Source organism: Hypanus sabinus, chromosome 15 (genome assembly GCF_030144855.1).
Source record: "Hypanus sabinus isolate sHypSab1 chromosome 15, sHypSab1.hap1, whole genome shotgun sequence".
NCBI classification, from domain to species: domain Eukaryota; kingdom Metazoa; phylum Chordata; class Chondrichthyes; order Myliobatiformes; family Dasyatidae; genus Hypanus; species Hypanus sabinus.
In genome coordinates this window covers 9134051-9151321 of record NC_082720.1, presented here as the reverse complement: position 1 = coordinate 9151321, position 17271 = coordinate 9134051, and the positions used below count along the sequence as shown (strand labels likewise).

General features: G+C 40.5%; 1 protein-coding gene across 5 annotated transcripts in view; it reads right to left on the bottom strand.

The window, feature by feature from the left end:
• ebf1a (EBF transcription factor 1a) overlaps positions 1–17271 on the bottom strand; it is a 468633-nt gene that overhangs the window by 172515 nt on the left and 278847 nt on the right. For all 5 annotated transcript variants that reach the window (XM_059989982.1, XM_059989983.1, XM_059989985.1 and 2 more), the window contains one exon: positions 13970–14100. In XM_059989982.1, the coding sequence (XP_059845965.1) occupies positions 13970–14100 (131 nt within the window). The remainder of the gene's footprint in view (positions 1–13969; positions 14101–17271) is intronic.

Genomic DNA, 17271 nt, shown 5'->3' with positions numbered 1-17271 from the left:
TAATCATGTTAATGTCGATGGATTGTCCCGTTACCCTTCGAAAAGGAAGTATCTGAAAAATTCACAAAAGGGGATGCTTCTCCCTATTATAGCGGAAATCATCCAAAGGGAAACAAAAAGAGACACCTTTAGGTGGTCAGCATGGCCACCTAAAATGGCTGGAATGAGCAGCAGAAACTCCAGTTCCCCCAATTTTACCAGTATCGGGATGATGACAGTGGTTGCCTTCCGTGTGGACTGAGAGTTGTACCACCCAAGCTGAGAGCGAACGTGTTGGAGGAGATACATGCTGTTCATCTAGGCATGGTCAAAATGAATGTGTTGGCTCGAAGCTTTATCTGTTGTCTTGGGATAGATCAGTGGACTGAGCAGCTTGTCATGTACTGTTCAGATGCCAAAATCCAGAGGAAAAGAGCCCAGAGCTGTTAGAACCACGTCCTGCAGTCCCAGAGTCAACCCCCATGGAGGAGGCCCCAGAACCTGAGATTGATTCACAGTACCGTCTCACCTCCCCACCCCCTCTTGCTCAGGAAAGACATTATCCTACAAGCGTCAGAAATGCTACACAGATTTTAAATCTTTAGCATGAATAGGACAATATAAAATTTACTATGCTTTAGATGTCTATATAGTAGTTATATGGTATACAGTATGTATAAGATGACTAGAGAGCAATATGTTACATACTTGAGCTGAGATGCATTCTATATTGAGTTGGAGTTTATAGCTAAGGAGAGAGGGGTGTTGTGTATTTACTGTTTCAGTAATATTTGAGTAATATTATAAATATATTGTTTCATTAAGCAATCTTTGTTTACATAATTGATTATATGTATAAAGTGTTTGAATGGCATTCGTCATTAGACACCCCCCCCCCCCCCCCATCATGTACGAGTGTCTTACCTTATAACCCAAGACCTCCTGTCTTTGAAAGATACTTCTTTGCATCCTCTCTGGCTTAATCCCAGCTTTCCTATGGTGCAGGACCAGAACTGGACACAATACTCCAACTGTGACCTAACCAATGGTTTCTGCAAATCTCACATGATGTCACAACTTTTACACTCAATGCCTCGGTGATGAAGGCAAGCATATCTACTTCCTTCTTCATCAGTCTATCTACCTGTGTCACCACTTTCAGGAAACTATCAGAAGAAGGCACATTTTCCCTATTTTTAGTTCAGTTTGAGGTTTAACATCCTGCTTGTTTTACTTCAGTCTGCATGCACACACCAAGTAAACAAATATGTTTACTCTTCTGCTCTTTATATATTCTTTGTTCCTCATCTCTCAAACTCTTTCACCAAATCTATCCTCCTGGTTACTTCATCCCACTGTCTTTCCGTAAAGGTTCTCTAAGAACTCTGCTAGATTTTTTAGCAATGTGCACATCCCACACCTGCTGTTACGACTCCTTGGGACTTTATATTAATAGATGTTTGAATAGAAGAAACTATGACAATGTATGACAATGGAATCAGAATCAGGTTTATTATCACTGACGTATGATGTAAAAGTATTTCACAGCAGCAGTACAGTGCAAAGTCATAAATTACAAAATACATAAATAATGCAAATAAAATGAATAATGAGGCACAGTTCATAGGTTTATACTCCATTCAAAGATTGATGGCAAAGGGGAAGAAGCTGTTCCTAAACATTGAGTGTAGGTCTTCAGTCTCCTGCACCTCATCTCTGATGGTAAAGGAGAAGAGGGCATGTCCTGGATGGCGTGGGTCTTTAGTGATGGAGACTGCCTTCTCAAGGCACCACCTCTTGAAGATGACCTCGATGGTGTGATAGAGCTGGCAAAGTCTACAGTCCTCTGCAGCCTCTTGTGATCCTATGCATTGAAGTCCTCATACCAGGCTGTGATGCAATCAGTTAGGATGCTCTTCACTGAACATCTACCGAAACTTGTAAATCTTTGGTGACATAACAAATCTCCTCAAAATTCTTACTGAGGCATAGCCTCCAGTGTGCCTGCTTCATGATAGTGTCCATATGTTAGCCCAGGATAGATCCTCTGAGATGTTGACCCTCATAATTTTGAAACTGCTCATCCTTTCTGCCACTGATCCTCCATGTGGTCTGGTGTGTACTCGCCTGGCTTCCTCTCTCTGAAGCCCACAATTTTATCCTTGGTCTTGCTGATGTTGTTCCACATCACTCAACCAGCCAATCTATCTGGAAACATAGAAAACCTGCAGCATAATACAAGCCCTTTGGCCCACAAAGCTGTGTCAAACATATATCACCTCTGTATGCATCTTCATCGCCACTTGTTTTACCAACAAAAGTGGTGTCATCACTGAATTTACAGACGCAACCATGAGGAAATCTGCAGATGCTGAAATCTGCAATCTGAATTTACAGATGCCTTACTTAGCCACATGATTATGGAGATAGAGAGAGTAGGGCAGTAGGCTAAGCACATATCCTTGAGTTGTGTCTGCTTTGAGTACCAGCAAGGTGGGGATGCTATCACCAACTGTAATATCTGTAGTCTCCCAATAAACTGAGGATCCAGTTCCTGAAGGAGGTACAGAGACCCAGGTTTGAAGCTTGCTTATTAATATTGTGGATAATGGTGTTTACCATCCAGCTGCAATCGATAAACAGGTAGGCTGAAGCATGTTTTGCTGTTTCTCATGTTCCAAAGCAGAGTGGAGAGCAGGTGAGACTGTATCCATTGTAAACATGTTGCGGTAGTAGACAAAATTCTTTGGGTCCAGGTCTTTGCTCACACAAGAATTATTCCTACTCAATACGTGAGTGCTACTGGGCAATAACTGTTGAGGAAGCTCACCCTGATCTGCTTGGGCACCAGTAAAATTGCTGCTTTATTGAAGCAGAATAGAACTTGTCTTCATCTGATGGATGTGGATGGCTGCTGGTTTTTGAAGCTGCTTAAATTCAACAACTGGCTGCAATTTGTAGTTTTGACTGAGACACTGTACTGATAAACTACCTGCTTCCTTATGCCAATGATTCCTTTTCCTTTTCTTGGATTTTATTGAGTAGGGCACACTGCCTACACTGCTGTCATATGTTGTCCTCAATTAATGTTTCATGCATACCCCTGAAGCAGAACCTGTTGACTTCAGCAGCCCTACGTAACAACATCTGAACATAGGAAAAAGGAGCAGATGTAGGCCATCTGGCCCATTGACCCTGCTCCTCCATTCAATAAGATCACAACTGACAAATAAAAAAATCTGCAGATACTGAAAATCAAAGCAACACAGTTGGAGGAACTCAGCAGGTCCGGCAGGATCTATGGAAAAGCGTAACCAGTCAATGTTTCGGCTGAGACCCTGCACCACGACTGATCTGGCTCCACCTACCTGTCTCTTCCCCATAACCCTTAATTCCCCTGCTATGCAAAAATCTATCCAGCTGTGTCTTAAAAACATTTAATGATGTAACTTCAACTGCTTCCCTGGGCAAAGAATTCCACAGATTTATTACTCTGCTGTTTCAGCTCATCTCCATCCTAAATCTATTCCCCCAGTCCTGAGGCTTTGTCCCCAGTTCTAGTCTCACTCACCAGTGGAATCAACTTACCTCCCTTTCTCTTACCTACCTTTTTCATAATTTTATATGCTTCAACAAGATCCCTTCTCATTCATCTGAATTGCAGTGTTTATAGTCCCTTGAACTCATTACTACAGATAAGGAAGAAATAGCAATGGACAGTGTGAGGTGATCATAGCCTTTGCAGAGAAGAAACTATGCACAGATTGATAGAGAGGCCTTGAGTCTGGTTTAGCGTGTAAAACGTTTTGACTAGTTTATCTTCATTACTGATCAACCACTAATGTTCATTTTCAATTCAGAGGAGGATGTTCCACTAACTGCAGGCACACAAATGCAGAGATGGGCTCTGCTTCATGGAGGACACAATTGCAAGATAGAACTCAAGAGGACAACTAATCATGGAAATACTGATGGAAAAGGAAATACCTGAAAAATGTACAAATTGACATATTCTCCTTAATATGAATTGATAGTCTTCCTGTTACAGCAGACATGATCTAAAGGGAAACCAGAAAAGTTCCCAGATCTACATGCAGACCTAATGGTTGGAATGTGCTGCAGAAATTCTAGTTCTCCCATTTTTACCAGTGCCAGGATGAACTTGCCCTTGATGGAGGCTGCCTTTTGTGAGGATTGAGAGTTGTTGTACCATCCAAGCTAAAAGGTAAAATGTTGGAGGAGCTTCAGACTTTCAATCTACAGTAGGCATGGTCAAAATGAATGCGTTGGCTCAAAGCTTTGTCTGGTGACCTGAGATAGATCAGCAGACCGAACTCTTGCCATGCACTTTTCAGGATGCCGACACATCCAGAAGATGCCTGGAGCAGCACCTCTCCATCCCTGGATTGTCCTGGTGGAGGATTCATGTGGATTTTGCTGGACCATTCATGGGCACAAATTTCTAGGTTGTAGTGGATGCAGCTACAAACTGGCCAGCAGTGCTCCCAATAGCCTTGCACACTGCTGATACGTTGAGAATTGTTCTGGAGTTTCAGAGCAATTAGTCAGTAACAATGGGCCACATTCATAGGGTTAACAGTTTCAATCATTCTTGAAAATGAATGAAATAAGACATATTATATCTGCACCGTACCTCCCAGCTACAAATGGTTTGGCATAAAGGTTTGCGCAGAGTCTAACAAATGCAAGTAATGTCAGCAGAACAGCTGAAACAGATGTTCACTATGCATCTTTGCATATGGCAATTCAGCACACTCCACAACCAACAAGTCACCAGCTGTGCTGTTCCTGGCTCATCCCTCGCACTCATGCTCGGATTTCCTCAAACCCAATCTCAGAATGAGGATGCAGGACAAACAGCTGAGGCAGATTGAGGGCTCCACAAACAAGGAGGTTCGATGTTTCACTCCTGAACAAGCACTTATGGCAAGGGACTACAGAGGTTATCAAAAGTGGGTACTTGGAAAAATTAAGAACAGAATTGGACCACTCTCTTACACAGAGGAGATTCTGTCTAATATCATCTGGAGATAACACACCTATCAGTTGAGGAGATCAGTGTCAGACGTTAGAGAAAAGGGTGTCCGGAGCAGTCAGAACCACTTTGTGGAGTCCCAGAATCAACTCCTACAACCACCACAATGGAGGCCCCAGAACCTGAGATTGTTTCACAGCCATAAGTCTCAGCTGCCAAACAGATTGATCACCTTTGTCAGGAAAGGCATTATTCTACAACAGTAAGAAATCCTCCACAATGATTAAATCTTTAGGCCTGTATTTAAAATTTACTGTGCTGTGTATGTCTATATAGTAGTTGTAGTATATAGTATACTATATACAGAGATGACAAGAGAGCAATACATTACATATTTGAATTAAGATATGTTCCATGTCGAATTGGAGTTTATAGCTAAGCAGGGAGGAGTGTTATGTTATTTAATATTTCAGTACTATTTGAGTAATATTGTAAATATATTGTTTGGTTCTTTGTTTATTTATATAATCCGTTATGGGTTATATGTAAGAAGTACATGAATGACATCTGTCATTATGCCAGCACATCATGTGTGAGCACCACACTAAAGGAAAAGAACTAAGTAGACCATTATCCTGGCTCCTGTATTTCTCTTTTTTAAATTTATTTTATTGAGATACAATGCAGAACAGGCCATTCTGGCCCTTTAAGCCATACTGTCCAGTAATTCCCCGATTTAAACTATCCTAATCATGGGACATTCTACAATAACCAATTTATCTATCAAACTGTACATCTTTGGACTGTAGGAGGAAACATCAGCACCCAGAGGAAATTCACACAGTTACAGGGAAAACATGCAAACTTGTTACAGGCAGAGGCGGGAATTGAACCCTGGTCGTCTCTATTGTGAAGCATTGTGCCACTTTGCCACTGTACTGCCCTACCATGATTAGTTTCTAGAGTAACAAAGGCTTATCTGTGTGTATGAGAGGGTGAGTGGGTGCAAAAAGGCCTCGTTTTGCCCGGTATTGTTCTGCTGAACCTTGTGGGCATGCTATGTTGACAATGGAATGTGTGCCAACATTTGTGGACTGCCCACAGCACATCCTTGGGTGTATCAATTGTTAATGTCAATGACACATTTCATTGTACAGTACGTTTCGATATACGTGATAAATACATCTAAATCTGAATGTGAAACTTTTCTCAGAAAACAAACTGCAAACGTTTATTAATCAATCTGTGACTCCCAACTGCACTACATCTTTCTTTATAGAGGAAAACAGAACCATAAACCAATCCGGTATCCATACCCATGTCTTACTCCAGTGTCCTGGGCTCCAATTTTACTGATTACTTCTGTGGCACCTTCTCAATGCTCTTCCAAACAATCAAATTTACCATATCCAATGGGTACCCTAGTAACAATCTTAAAAATTTCAAGCAGATATGTCACGCATCATTTTCCTTTCATAAACCCCTTGTTGACTTTTCCCAGTACGACTATATTTTCAGTGCTCTGTTCCCATTGCTTTAGTAATTGTGCCCTAAAACTTTTAATGCAGATGTTTGACCAACTGGTATACAAATTTGCATTTTCTCTCTCTTTTTCTTTCCCTCTCTCCTCATTGGGTTCTAATTGAATTTCAATAACATTAATTACTGCAACATTTCTTTTGTTTTTAATGTTTATTTTTTTGGTTCCACAGTCAAACCAGAATTGCTCCAGTCTTTCTGGGAGGTTTCCTGTATTTTCTTCCATGAAGACACACCCAAAATACTTGCTAAATGCCTCCTCTATTTCCTTATTAACCAAAACATGGAATGAGCTGCCAGCAATAGTGGTGGATGTAGGTTTGATTTCAGCCTTTAGGAGAAATTTGGGTAAGTACGTGGATGGGAGGGCTATGGTTCAAGTGAGGTCAATGGGACTAGACAGGGTAATAAATTGACATGGACTAGATGGGCTGAAGGGTCAGTTTGTGTGCTCCGTGAATCTAAAATGATTTCTTCTATCTGAGTCCCAAAGAATCATACATTAACATTTGTTATTTTTACATTAACTACTGTGTATTTTATGTTTCTCGCATTCTGCTCTCCTTTATTCTATGGTTCTACCCTTTCCAGTCCTGTACCCTCACAACATCAGTACTGTCCTTTCCAGTGTCAGATATGCAGCACAATTATTGTTCTAAGTACTGAGGTTGATGAGGTAGATATTTCTCACAGTTCTAATGGACAAACTTCGTATTCCCACACTGCAGACTTTATCAATCCTAGGCACAACACCAACAAAATGGTTTTGCAAGAGGAGAAATATGAAATTTCACACCAGTATGAAGAACCTTTACTGAAGTTAATTTGTATATTCACTTGAGGTGATCTGTCACAGTTCCACAGAGTGCTGTGGAACTTCTGGGTGCTGTAATCAGTAAGTGATCAGTACCAGAGAACCCCATGATCAATATCAACAAGGCAAAGACACTCATTATCAGTCTCCAGACAGCTTGCACTGCCAGATAAACAACCCCTTATCGCGTACAAATTTTTGCATAATTAAATATAAATTGAAAACTTGCCTGCTGTTTAACCTTTCCAATCCCACCTCTTGTCCATTTTAACCCTGCAGGAGCAATTCTTTTTGCACTTGCCATCCTGAAGATCCTGAAGTGACTGAGTCAGCACGGAAACCAAGTTGTCCATGCCAATAGCATTGCCCAGTCAGCCAGACCCATCTGCCTGTGCTTGGCCCATAGCCCTCTAAACCTTTCCTATTATTTTACTGATCTAGATGCCTTTTAAATGCTGCTAATGTGCCCACCTCAGCCATTATTTCTGGCTGCTCCTTCTAAATGCACACCATCCTTTGCAAGAAGAAGCTGCCTTCGATGCTTCAATTAAATCTCTTGCCTCTGATGTTAAGCCTAAATCCTGCTGTTTTTAGCACCCCTTTCAGGGATAAGAAGACTATGTTTTCACACTATCTATACCCCTCAGTTTTTTAGGTTCCAGGGAATAACATTCTAGTCTATGCAATCTCTCCATATTATCCGGGCTTTCAATCCAGGCAATCCTAGTAAATCATTACTGTGCTCTTTCAAGTTTAATAATATTTTTCCTACAACAGAGTGGCCAAAGCTGTACACAGGTGCAGCCTCACCAATGTTTTAAGCAACTGTAACATAACTTCCCATCTCCTATACTCAATGCCCTGACTGATGAAGGCCAGAATGCCAAATGTCTTCTTCATCAACCATCTACTTGTGATGCTATGTTCAGCAAACTATCTACTTGCTAGGTCCTTCTGCCTCCTCCTCTCCTCCCTAGGTCTATTTTCACCAGGGAAAGAATCATTAGGAGTCATGCCCGGTGCTCAGTGTTTTACATTCTAGTCTGGAGAGTGAGTTATTTCTATCCAACTAAGCAGAGTATTACAGTTAAGGATATAACACCAATCTCACTGGGGCATTGACTATTTACAAAGTGAGAGTTTATGTCTGTGTGTATATGTTCATATGTAGAAGAATATGAACACATGTTTTGTGTACTTATGTATGTCTGTGCTCATACGTAGCACTTTGAGCCCTAGCATCATTAATGCTGTTTTATTCACATTGAACTGTGTGTTACATACAATCAACTGACCCCTATAGACTAGATACAGAAGATACAAGACAGGGTGCTGCTGGATTTGAAATAGGATGTCCTATTAGCTCCCATTGTCACTTACTGTGCAACCTTAACAAAATCCAAAACATTATTAACACCCAATGGGTTACACAACATCTGCAGATCTGCAGATAGACAACAAACTTAATATATCCAGACAGGGACCCATTCACACAAAGGATCTCTGGAAAGAATCATCAACTCTGTTTCATTTTCCAGTTGTCTCAGGTTGGATCCTTGGAACACACCAAAAATGCTGGAGGAACTCACCAGGCTAGGCATTTTGGTGTTTTGATGAAGGGTCTCAGCCCAAAACGTCGACTGTTTACTCTTTTCCATAGATGCTGCCTGCCTGGCCTGCTCAGTTCCTCCAGTATTTTGTGTATGTTGCTTGGATTTCCAGCATCTGCAGAATTTCTCTTGTTTGTGATTGGATCCTTGGATTTATTTTCAAGAAATCGATGTTTATGCCATCAGGTTGGAAGCTACCGAGAAGGAACATGAAGTATTGCTTCTCCAACCTGAGTGTGGCCTCATCGTGATCATACAGGAGGCATGGACTGGCATGCCAGTATGGGAATGGGAAACTGAACTGAAATTGGTGGTCACTGGGAGATCCTGCCTTTTGTAACCGACGGAACTGAAGTTGGTGTTAAATTGACAACAAAACAATTCAGTTCTTCCCTTGGTGACACATGTGCGAAAATGTCATTTGAATTATAATAGTTTACCAGCTGAACAATACTTATTAACAGGGACAATTAAGGGAATGTGTAAATAATCAGCACTCATGCCTGATTTAATGAAAAACAAGCTCTGCTTTGCATAAATCTCATATCTGAGTCAAGGCCAATAAAGGCTTGCCAGTACTTAGAGGCTCCAGTTGCAGGGCGTTATAATCTGAAACCCTTCCAGAATCCGAGGGGTTAAGGAGGTCACCTTTAAAATAAATAATACAAAATCCAATCTATCCCTCACTGCTTACGCTGAGGATATTAAGCCATTCAGGTTTCTCTTTTGTTAACATATGGCACTGAGTGGGCCCCAGGCTTAGGAACGAGAGGTGAATTTTGCCAGTCTGAGATTTACAAGAACGGCCAGAGGGTGTCATTCAAATGGAAATTGTTGCCATATGTCCACCTCTCTCAGCCCAGGGGGTGGTCAGCAGGATACAGAGTCTGAAACAGAAATCTGGGGAGAGTGAAGAAAAGAGGTGAGACAGAAGTACTGAGAGAAAGAGAGAGGGACAGACAGAGAGAGAAAGACCAACAGAGAGACGGGCAGGCTGACTGAGACAGAGGCATAAAGGAAGAATGAAAGAGAATGCCAACAAAGAGAATGCAACAAAGAGAAAGAACAGGAGATAGTGAAACAGAGGGAGACGGAGAGATAGCATAAGAGAGACATTGGGGACAGACAGAGAGGTGGAGAGAGCAAGCTGGGGAGAGACAGAAAGGGAGCAATAGAAATCAAACTCTGAATGGGGACAGACATTTAGAGCAAGGGACTGATAGACAAACAAACAGAAAGATAGATTGCAAAGGTATGTCTGATTCAGTCTCTGAAAAATGATACTGAAAAACTAATCCATGCCTTTATATCGAAGAGACTAGATTACTGCAATGCATTTTTTTACTGGCCTTCCAAAGCAATATATTTACAAACTTCAACTCATTCAGAACATCACTGCTAGACTTTTAATTAAAACCAGGATGAGGGAACATATCACTCCTATCCTAACTACTCTGCATTGACTTCCTAGATCTTTAAGAAATGATTTTAAATTTCTCTTTCTTGTTTTTAAAGCTCTCAATGGTCTGTGACCGAAGTGCACAATTCAATTGCCTGCATTTTATATTCCTGCTCGAGCTTTCAAGTCTTACGCTGGTCTCAAACTTAAACAATTTCCCTCAAAAGGTAATTGGTAGGTCAGCTTTTTTGAACTACTCTCCTAAACTGTGGAACTCAATATCTAAAACTATAACGGATGCAGACTCAGTTGACACTTTTAAACACCAGTTCAAAACCTGTTTATTTAACCTTGCTTTTAACTAACTTCATTTTGTCTTTTATTTCATGTTTGCAGTTTATCCCTTTGTAAAGCACTTTGAACAACTTTATCTGTATGAAAAGTGCTCTATAAGTAAGATATCATCATTATTATTATTGTATTTTTATTTTTTCTCTGCTCACGCTGGTAAAATCTGAGGTACAGGCATAGCTAAGCACACTCATTTCTGAATTGCTAGGAACTTTCAAACTATTCCAGTGGTGTTTAGTATTGTAGCTTTCTAGAGATTTACATAAATATTGCTGTGTGGCCTAATTGTGTAATGCTATTGTGTAGTGACTTGGGATGACATCAATTGTAGGTATTACTATTGGGACAATGTATACTTTCTGCATGTTGCAGAGCCTTTCAATTTCCCCTTTCAATTCAATACATTTCTGGTGATTTTTGCTTACTGATTTCTGTATGTTATGCATGTTTGGAGTGGCCATATCTATTAAGCACGTTGTTCTTGCTTGTTTATCCTGTAATATTGTATCCAGATTGTTATTAAGGATTGCCCTATCCATAATAATGGATTGGTTGTAATGTAAACTAAAACTGGATCAGGCTTGTAGTTATAGTAAGGTATGGTTGTTACTATTATTATTACTAATAATATAGGGACAGAAGTGAAGGGATATAGCAAACGGAAGAGTAGGTCAGAAATACTGGGAGAGAGTAGGGAGAGGGAGAGGGAGAGAGAGAGAGAGAGAGAGAGAGAGAAATGAAACCAAGAGAGAGAGAGAGCTAAGGGAGGTTGGTATATGGTCAGGACAATAGCAGGAAAAGGGCTCTGCCTTCAGATTTCTGAACTATCCATGAACCCTTAAACATTACATTGTAATTCTTTTTTTTTCCTTTTTTTCTGCGCTATTTATTTATTTTACTAATTTATAGAATTTTATGTTTTTGCTGCAAAAAAAACACAAAACAAATTTCACATCATACTGTATGTCAGTGATAGTAAATATGGTTCTGACTCTGGTCCCCAGATGGCCAGGAGACAGCGCGATTGGTCTCATGTGTCAGATAACAAAGGTAAAAATGTAAAAAGTGAAAGAGTTAACTGGAAGAAGAAAGAAAACAGAAGAGAGGAAAAATGGAGAGTGACAACAAGAAACATGGTCTAGACTGCATGCAAATGATCAAATGGAACTGTTGCCTGATCCCAAAAGTCAGAAATAGGGTATAGGAAACAGTGTTGTTGTGATACTGACCCAGTATGGCAACTGTATTTTCTCAAGGAAGTTCAGGTTGGTATTATCAGAGCTGTGAAATTGGTGAGACCATCTGCAGAAATGTTCCCTCGCTGATTTGCAGAAGTACATCTGGCAACTGCACTCTCTGGAACCCTTGTCACTTGAATGAAACCCACAAACAATGCTGTCTTGCTGTCTATAAGTTGACTCACTCTATGAATGGCTAAAGCTCACCGTGTCAACTAATCAGAGTTCTGGGGCTCACCAATAGACAGCCACAAAGATTAAAGTCCACATGTAAAAAGAGTTTCAGGATTACATGCCCAATGGCAACATTTATTTACTAATCCAAAATGCATACAGCTACATCAGGAATAGCAACCAATGGAGAATGCTAATGCAATTAATTTGTATTCCAATATCAATACTAATGTTGTTCCACTCTTCAGACACTACCACATCTTTGGCATTTCTGCTCCTCATGTACAGTACAGGGGTGCAAGGACACCTCTCAGCCACACTGTGAGAACATGTCATGAGAAACACAATGGCAGAGTATCCAGTACCTTAGCCCCCTACACTTCATAGGACCAAACCTAAAAACCTGCCTAGATTATCTAGCCCAACACTTCAACAGGAAGATGGATACCCTGCAATTAAATCCATTGTTCATATCTGGCTGACTCCACTGCGTTCTATGACCCAAAGCAACGAAGTTGGATGTTATGGTCAAAACTCATTTGTACATCCATTCTTGTATTGTGAATCACAAATTTGCTCATTACACATAAGATGTTAGGACAATTGCTAACAGTTGAGCTGTCTGATATTCTTCCTCCATTTCAAGGAGAGAATCATTCCTCCAATAAATTTTGGCTTTGTTTGCCCGTCTGCTATTATGGTAACTAAGAATATTATGAAGTTTAATCCAACTGGCTTCCAAGTGTTTTGTGTTACTGTTATGCTGGTAATGGTTTCTGAATGCATTCATATCTTAAATTAAGCTCTCCCAAAGGCTCAGTTTGAAAATAAATTCTCCAGTGTCTGTGCTAAATCAGTTCATCTAAACTGGCATAAGGCAGGGGAATTAAAATTAACAGTGGGATGGTGTAAGTGAGGAGGAGTGGTAAAAGTAAACAACCATCTTTCCATTTGATTGCTGTGATCTCTGCTGACAGACAAAGGCAGGATCAGTATTAGTTATGATATCAACTAGTTTTACTGACATTCAAACCTATGCTCACGTTTGAAGGTTATGAGCTGTCACATGTGACTTTAAAAGTGGGAAAATTTGTATGGTGTATATGTGTAAGTTTCTTCAGGGTAGAAATTTAAACTCTGTCATGACCACTGTGTGCATCTACTTCCAAGGGTCAATTCCACAGTTAACCTGAAGTATTCACCCGTCTATGACTATATCACTCGTTTAGAGCTTGCAGCCACGGATACCATGCCTGTCAAGCACTCATGGCAAACATGTCAAGTGAAATACTTCATCCAGCTCTGAAAATAACTCCATCTGGTAGATATTGGAGGTTTGGACTAATTGGATCGCTGTCCCTGACAGGCAACAAAGTCACGAAGGGCCACGTAAGCTCCTGCTCGAATGCGTCTTTCAATCACTTAAAAATAATCCTTGGAACATACGGAGAGCGAATGGAATGATCGGCTCTGGTACATTCCTCTGTGTGCATAACCCTTTCAACACCCGAGATAGTCTGCTCTAACCATGTTGTTTTACTTCCATGCCAGTATCCACCTGACCTTTCTGCTAATTTCCAGAAAATATTTGACAAGGCTCAGGAGGTTAACAAAAAGCACAGTGTGGAAACAACTACGAAGCAGGGAGGGTGAGAGAAAGTGAGGGAGGGTGAGGGAGTGTGCTGAGCTAGAAAGGATGAGTGTAAGGGAGAAAGAGAAACAGAGTGAGGCAGCGAGAAAAAGAGAAAAGAGAAAGGGAGAAGCAAATGGGAAGAGAGAAAGGGAGAGTGGAAAATGGAAACAAATAATCTGTATATCAAGATCAATGATTATTGTTAAATTATCAGTGCATGCACTTCCTTCACGTACCTCACTCCAGACCAGCATGGTGCCAAATATGACTTGTAATCCATCAAAGAAATTATCTCCGATAATGATAACGGTAGCCCCTCCAGTGGTCCAACCTTCACTGGGACTGATGGCTTTGATGCAAGGTGTGGCTGTTGAAAGCAGAAGAAAATGGAAAGAAATAAAGTCAAGAATTAAGGGAAAAAATGTCTGAGAGTTTTCACCAATTTGTAAACCAATGTTCATGAAAATGTGCAACACTCTAATGATGTAAGGAATCCTACTGGGTTCAGTTCTGGTGCTTTAGTAACTCTCTGTATTTGAGGCAGAAGATTTAAATGCTTAAACCTTACCAAACAATAGTCATGAATTAACATTCATTCCATAATCAGTGGAAGGAAATTCCGTCAGAAAGCTGAGATAAAATTCTGCCCTTCATTGCAAATCAAATAAATCATACATATCTATTAATGCAAATATACAATTTCATTCTTAAGGATGTTTGCTTTATTGGACGTAAAACCAATCTGAAATATGATTCAGAAAAGCTTCCTTAATTTTCGAAGGGGTAAAATGTATCAGTCTGCAGTCAAACACAGGGAAGACGACAGTATGGAAAGCTGTTAAACACTATGGTTGGGGAGGTGGGAGTGGGGGGCTTTGAGCAATAATTAGAAGGGAGCCTGGAGTGGGAGGGGAAAGTGGTGTGAAAAGTGAGTGAGAAGTTTTGGCTTTCAGTTTTAGCACTCTCTATGCAGTCTTGCAGTGGTATTTGAGGCTACTCAGATGGATGGAAATTGCGATGGGATTTAGAATTCGTTTGGTAGCAAGTCAGGTAATGAGACACAAGAATGGTCTTGTCCTGAAATATTCCTTCCATGGATGCCACCTGACCTGCTGAATTCCTTCTGATTGCAATACAGCACTTCTCACTGGAGAGATGGCACACACAGGGACATGGTCTATTCCAGCATCTACAGATGCTCATGACTCCTGAGAGCAATTGTACCCTGGCAAGGGACAAGTGATCAAGGGTGGCCAAAACAAACACTTCAGATCAAAAAGGAAGTGCTAAACCAGCTTTCTGTTCACAGTTATATTCCAGTTTTATTCCACAGACTATTGTGTTCACTCTACTATAATAAAACATAAAATAGTGGAAACATTCAGCAGGCCACGTAGCATCTGTGCAGGAAGAAACAGTCAACACTTCCAGTCTGAGATCATTTGTTAGAAGTTCAGATTAGATGAAATGTCCCTGACCTGAAATCTTCACTCTATTTCTCTTTCTACTGATGCTGCCTGACCTGCTGAGTGTTTCCAACATTTTCTCTTTTATTTCAGATTTCAATCATCTGGATTTCTTTGTGTGTTTGCTCTTCCATCTGGATTGCAAGCCTTGATCTTTCCAATATGCCAGCCTTTACACTTCTGAGTCTTCAAATCATTTGCTCACATCACATCCACTCCCCACCAGCTCTCTTGTTCCAATGATTGGATCAGAGTCACACACCCATATGGATCTACAGATTGTTTACTTCCTGGAACAAGGGCTTGTTTACACAGTAAGTTAGTGCAGTGAACCGAAGACCATAATTCTAACTTAACTATGCCACAACATCACCTCACAAAGGGTTGAGGAAACTTACATGTGAATAGACTGATTTTCAATAAACGTGAACACTGCAAAAATGCACAGATGACAATCAGCTATTTCTGAGAAGCACAAACTTTGGAGTGGACATGATATACAGTAGATAAACCTAAGCTAGTTGTGAAAGCTGACACCATTGATCAGCCACCTGCTTTTCATGCCACTTTGATTTTGATTTCTTACAACTTCATATTTGGGCAATGTGCCAAGATGGTGGCCAATTTTATCACATCCGGTGAAGCCATTTATCTAATGGAGACACCATACTCTTTCCAGTTAATTAAATTCAAATATCTAACATATAAATTATTGAATACAGTGAAATGGTAATTCAAAGGCAAATGTCTTTGTTCATTGGAAAAACCTTTTTCTCTTTGCAGCTAATGTACTGGGAGTGTCATTGGAATTAGCATAGTATCCTTTTAGATTTGTTTTACGGGAACTTAAAAAGAATCATTGGCAAAACTATCATCCCCTACCAACCTTCCCTCTAATATATTTTACAGCTGAGTGAACCAACCATTGCTCTGAGAAGGAAATTTTTACACTGTCTGAAAACAGTGCAGCACTTTATATTAACATATAAAAGACAATTCCAGCTGCACAGCAACAAAAGCTATGTCCACGGGAACATTTCAGTTGCTGCACAGCCATACAGCTTGGAGGGAACAGTGTCCCAACTGCTGTTAACTCTTCAGACCAATGCAGGGCATCAGAGAGTATCAGGCCACTGTGTTTTGACTCACTAACTCATTCACTTGTTTAACTAGAACTTGTTAAGTGACTAGTTCCGTCGTTGTTTTCATTGCATTTTTTGTGCCATTTATTTATTTGAATGTGGGTTTCTCATGCATCCTGTTATGAGTTTATTAAATCTTGATTTTGATACGCACGAGGTTCCCATACTATATGCACTACTGAAGTTTGTCAAGACTAGCATTCATCGCCGAGTCCTGAATTTGCATTCTGATTGAATTAATGCTCTGTGTACTCTGGCCCTCTCGAGTGAGTACACTCTGAGTCATTTATTACTCATCTGTTACATTCTTCAAATAAATCCTCAATGTTACTTTCTACCTTCAACTCTCAAGTTTACTCCATACCTGGGTTAATTTGCCTGAAGAGCACGTTACACTCAACTGTCCTTAAGAAGGTGCTGACAAGTGACTTTCTTGATCCACTGCAGTCCTTCTAGTTTTTGGGTAGGGAATTCCAGGATTTTAGACCCAGTAAGGAAGATGGAGAAGATATATTTCCAAGTCAGAAAGAAGTGCATCTAGGAAATGAAACCGCAAGTGGTGGTGTCCCTTTGAAAATGCTGCCCTTCTTTAAGCAGAGTTTAGGCAGTAAGGTGGTGAAAGAAATGAATGTTTAGGGCGGTTGATTAGATGTCAGCCAAGTGGTGCTACTTTGTTCTGGCTCATGTTGAGTTTCTTTAGAAACGTTGAAGCTGCATTCATCTGGCATGCAAAAGAAGAAATCTCCAGCCTCCTAACTTGAGACTTAAAGATGATGGAGGGTAGAGTTAGGAGGGAGTCGCTCATCATAGGATACCTTGCCTCTAGTCTACATTTGTAACCATATGTAGCCGGTCCAGCTGAGTTTTGGGTGAATTGTGACACCAGGATATTGGAACGGACCATGGCACTCCTTCACCGTTACTGGGTCA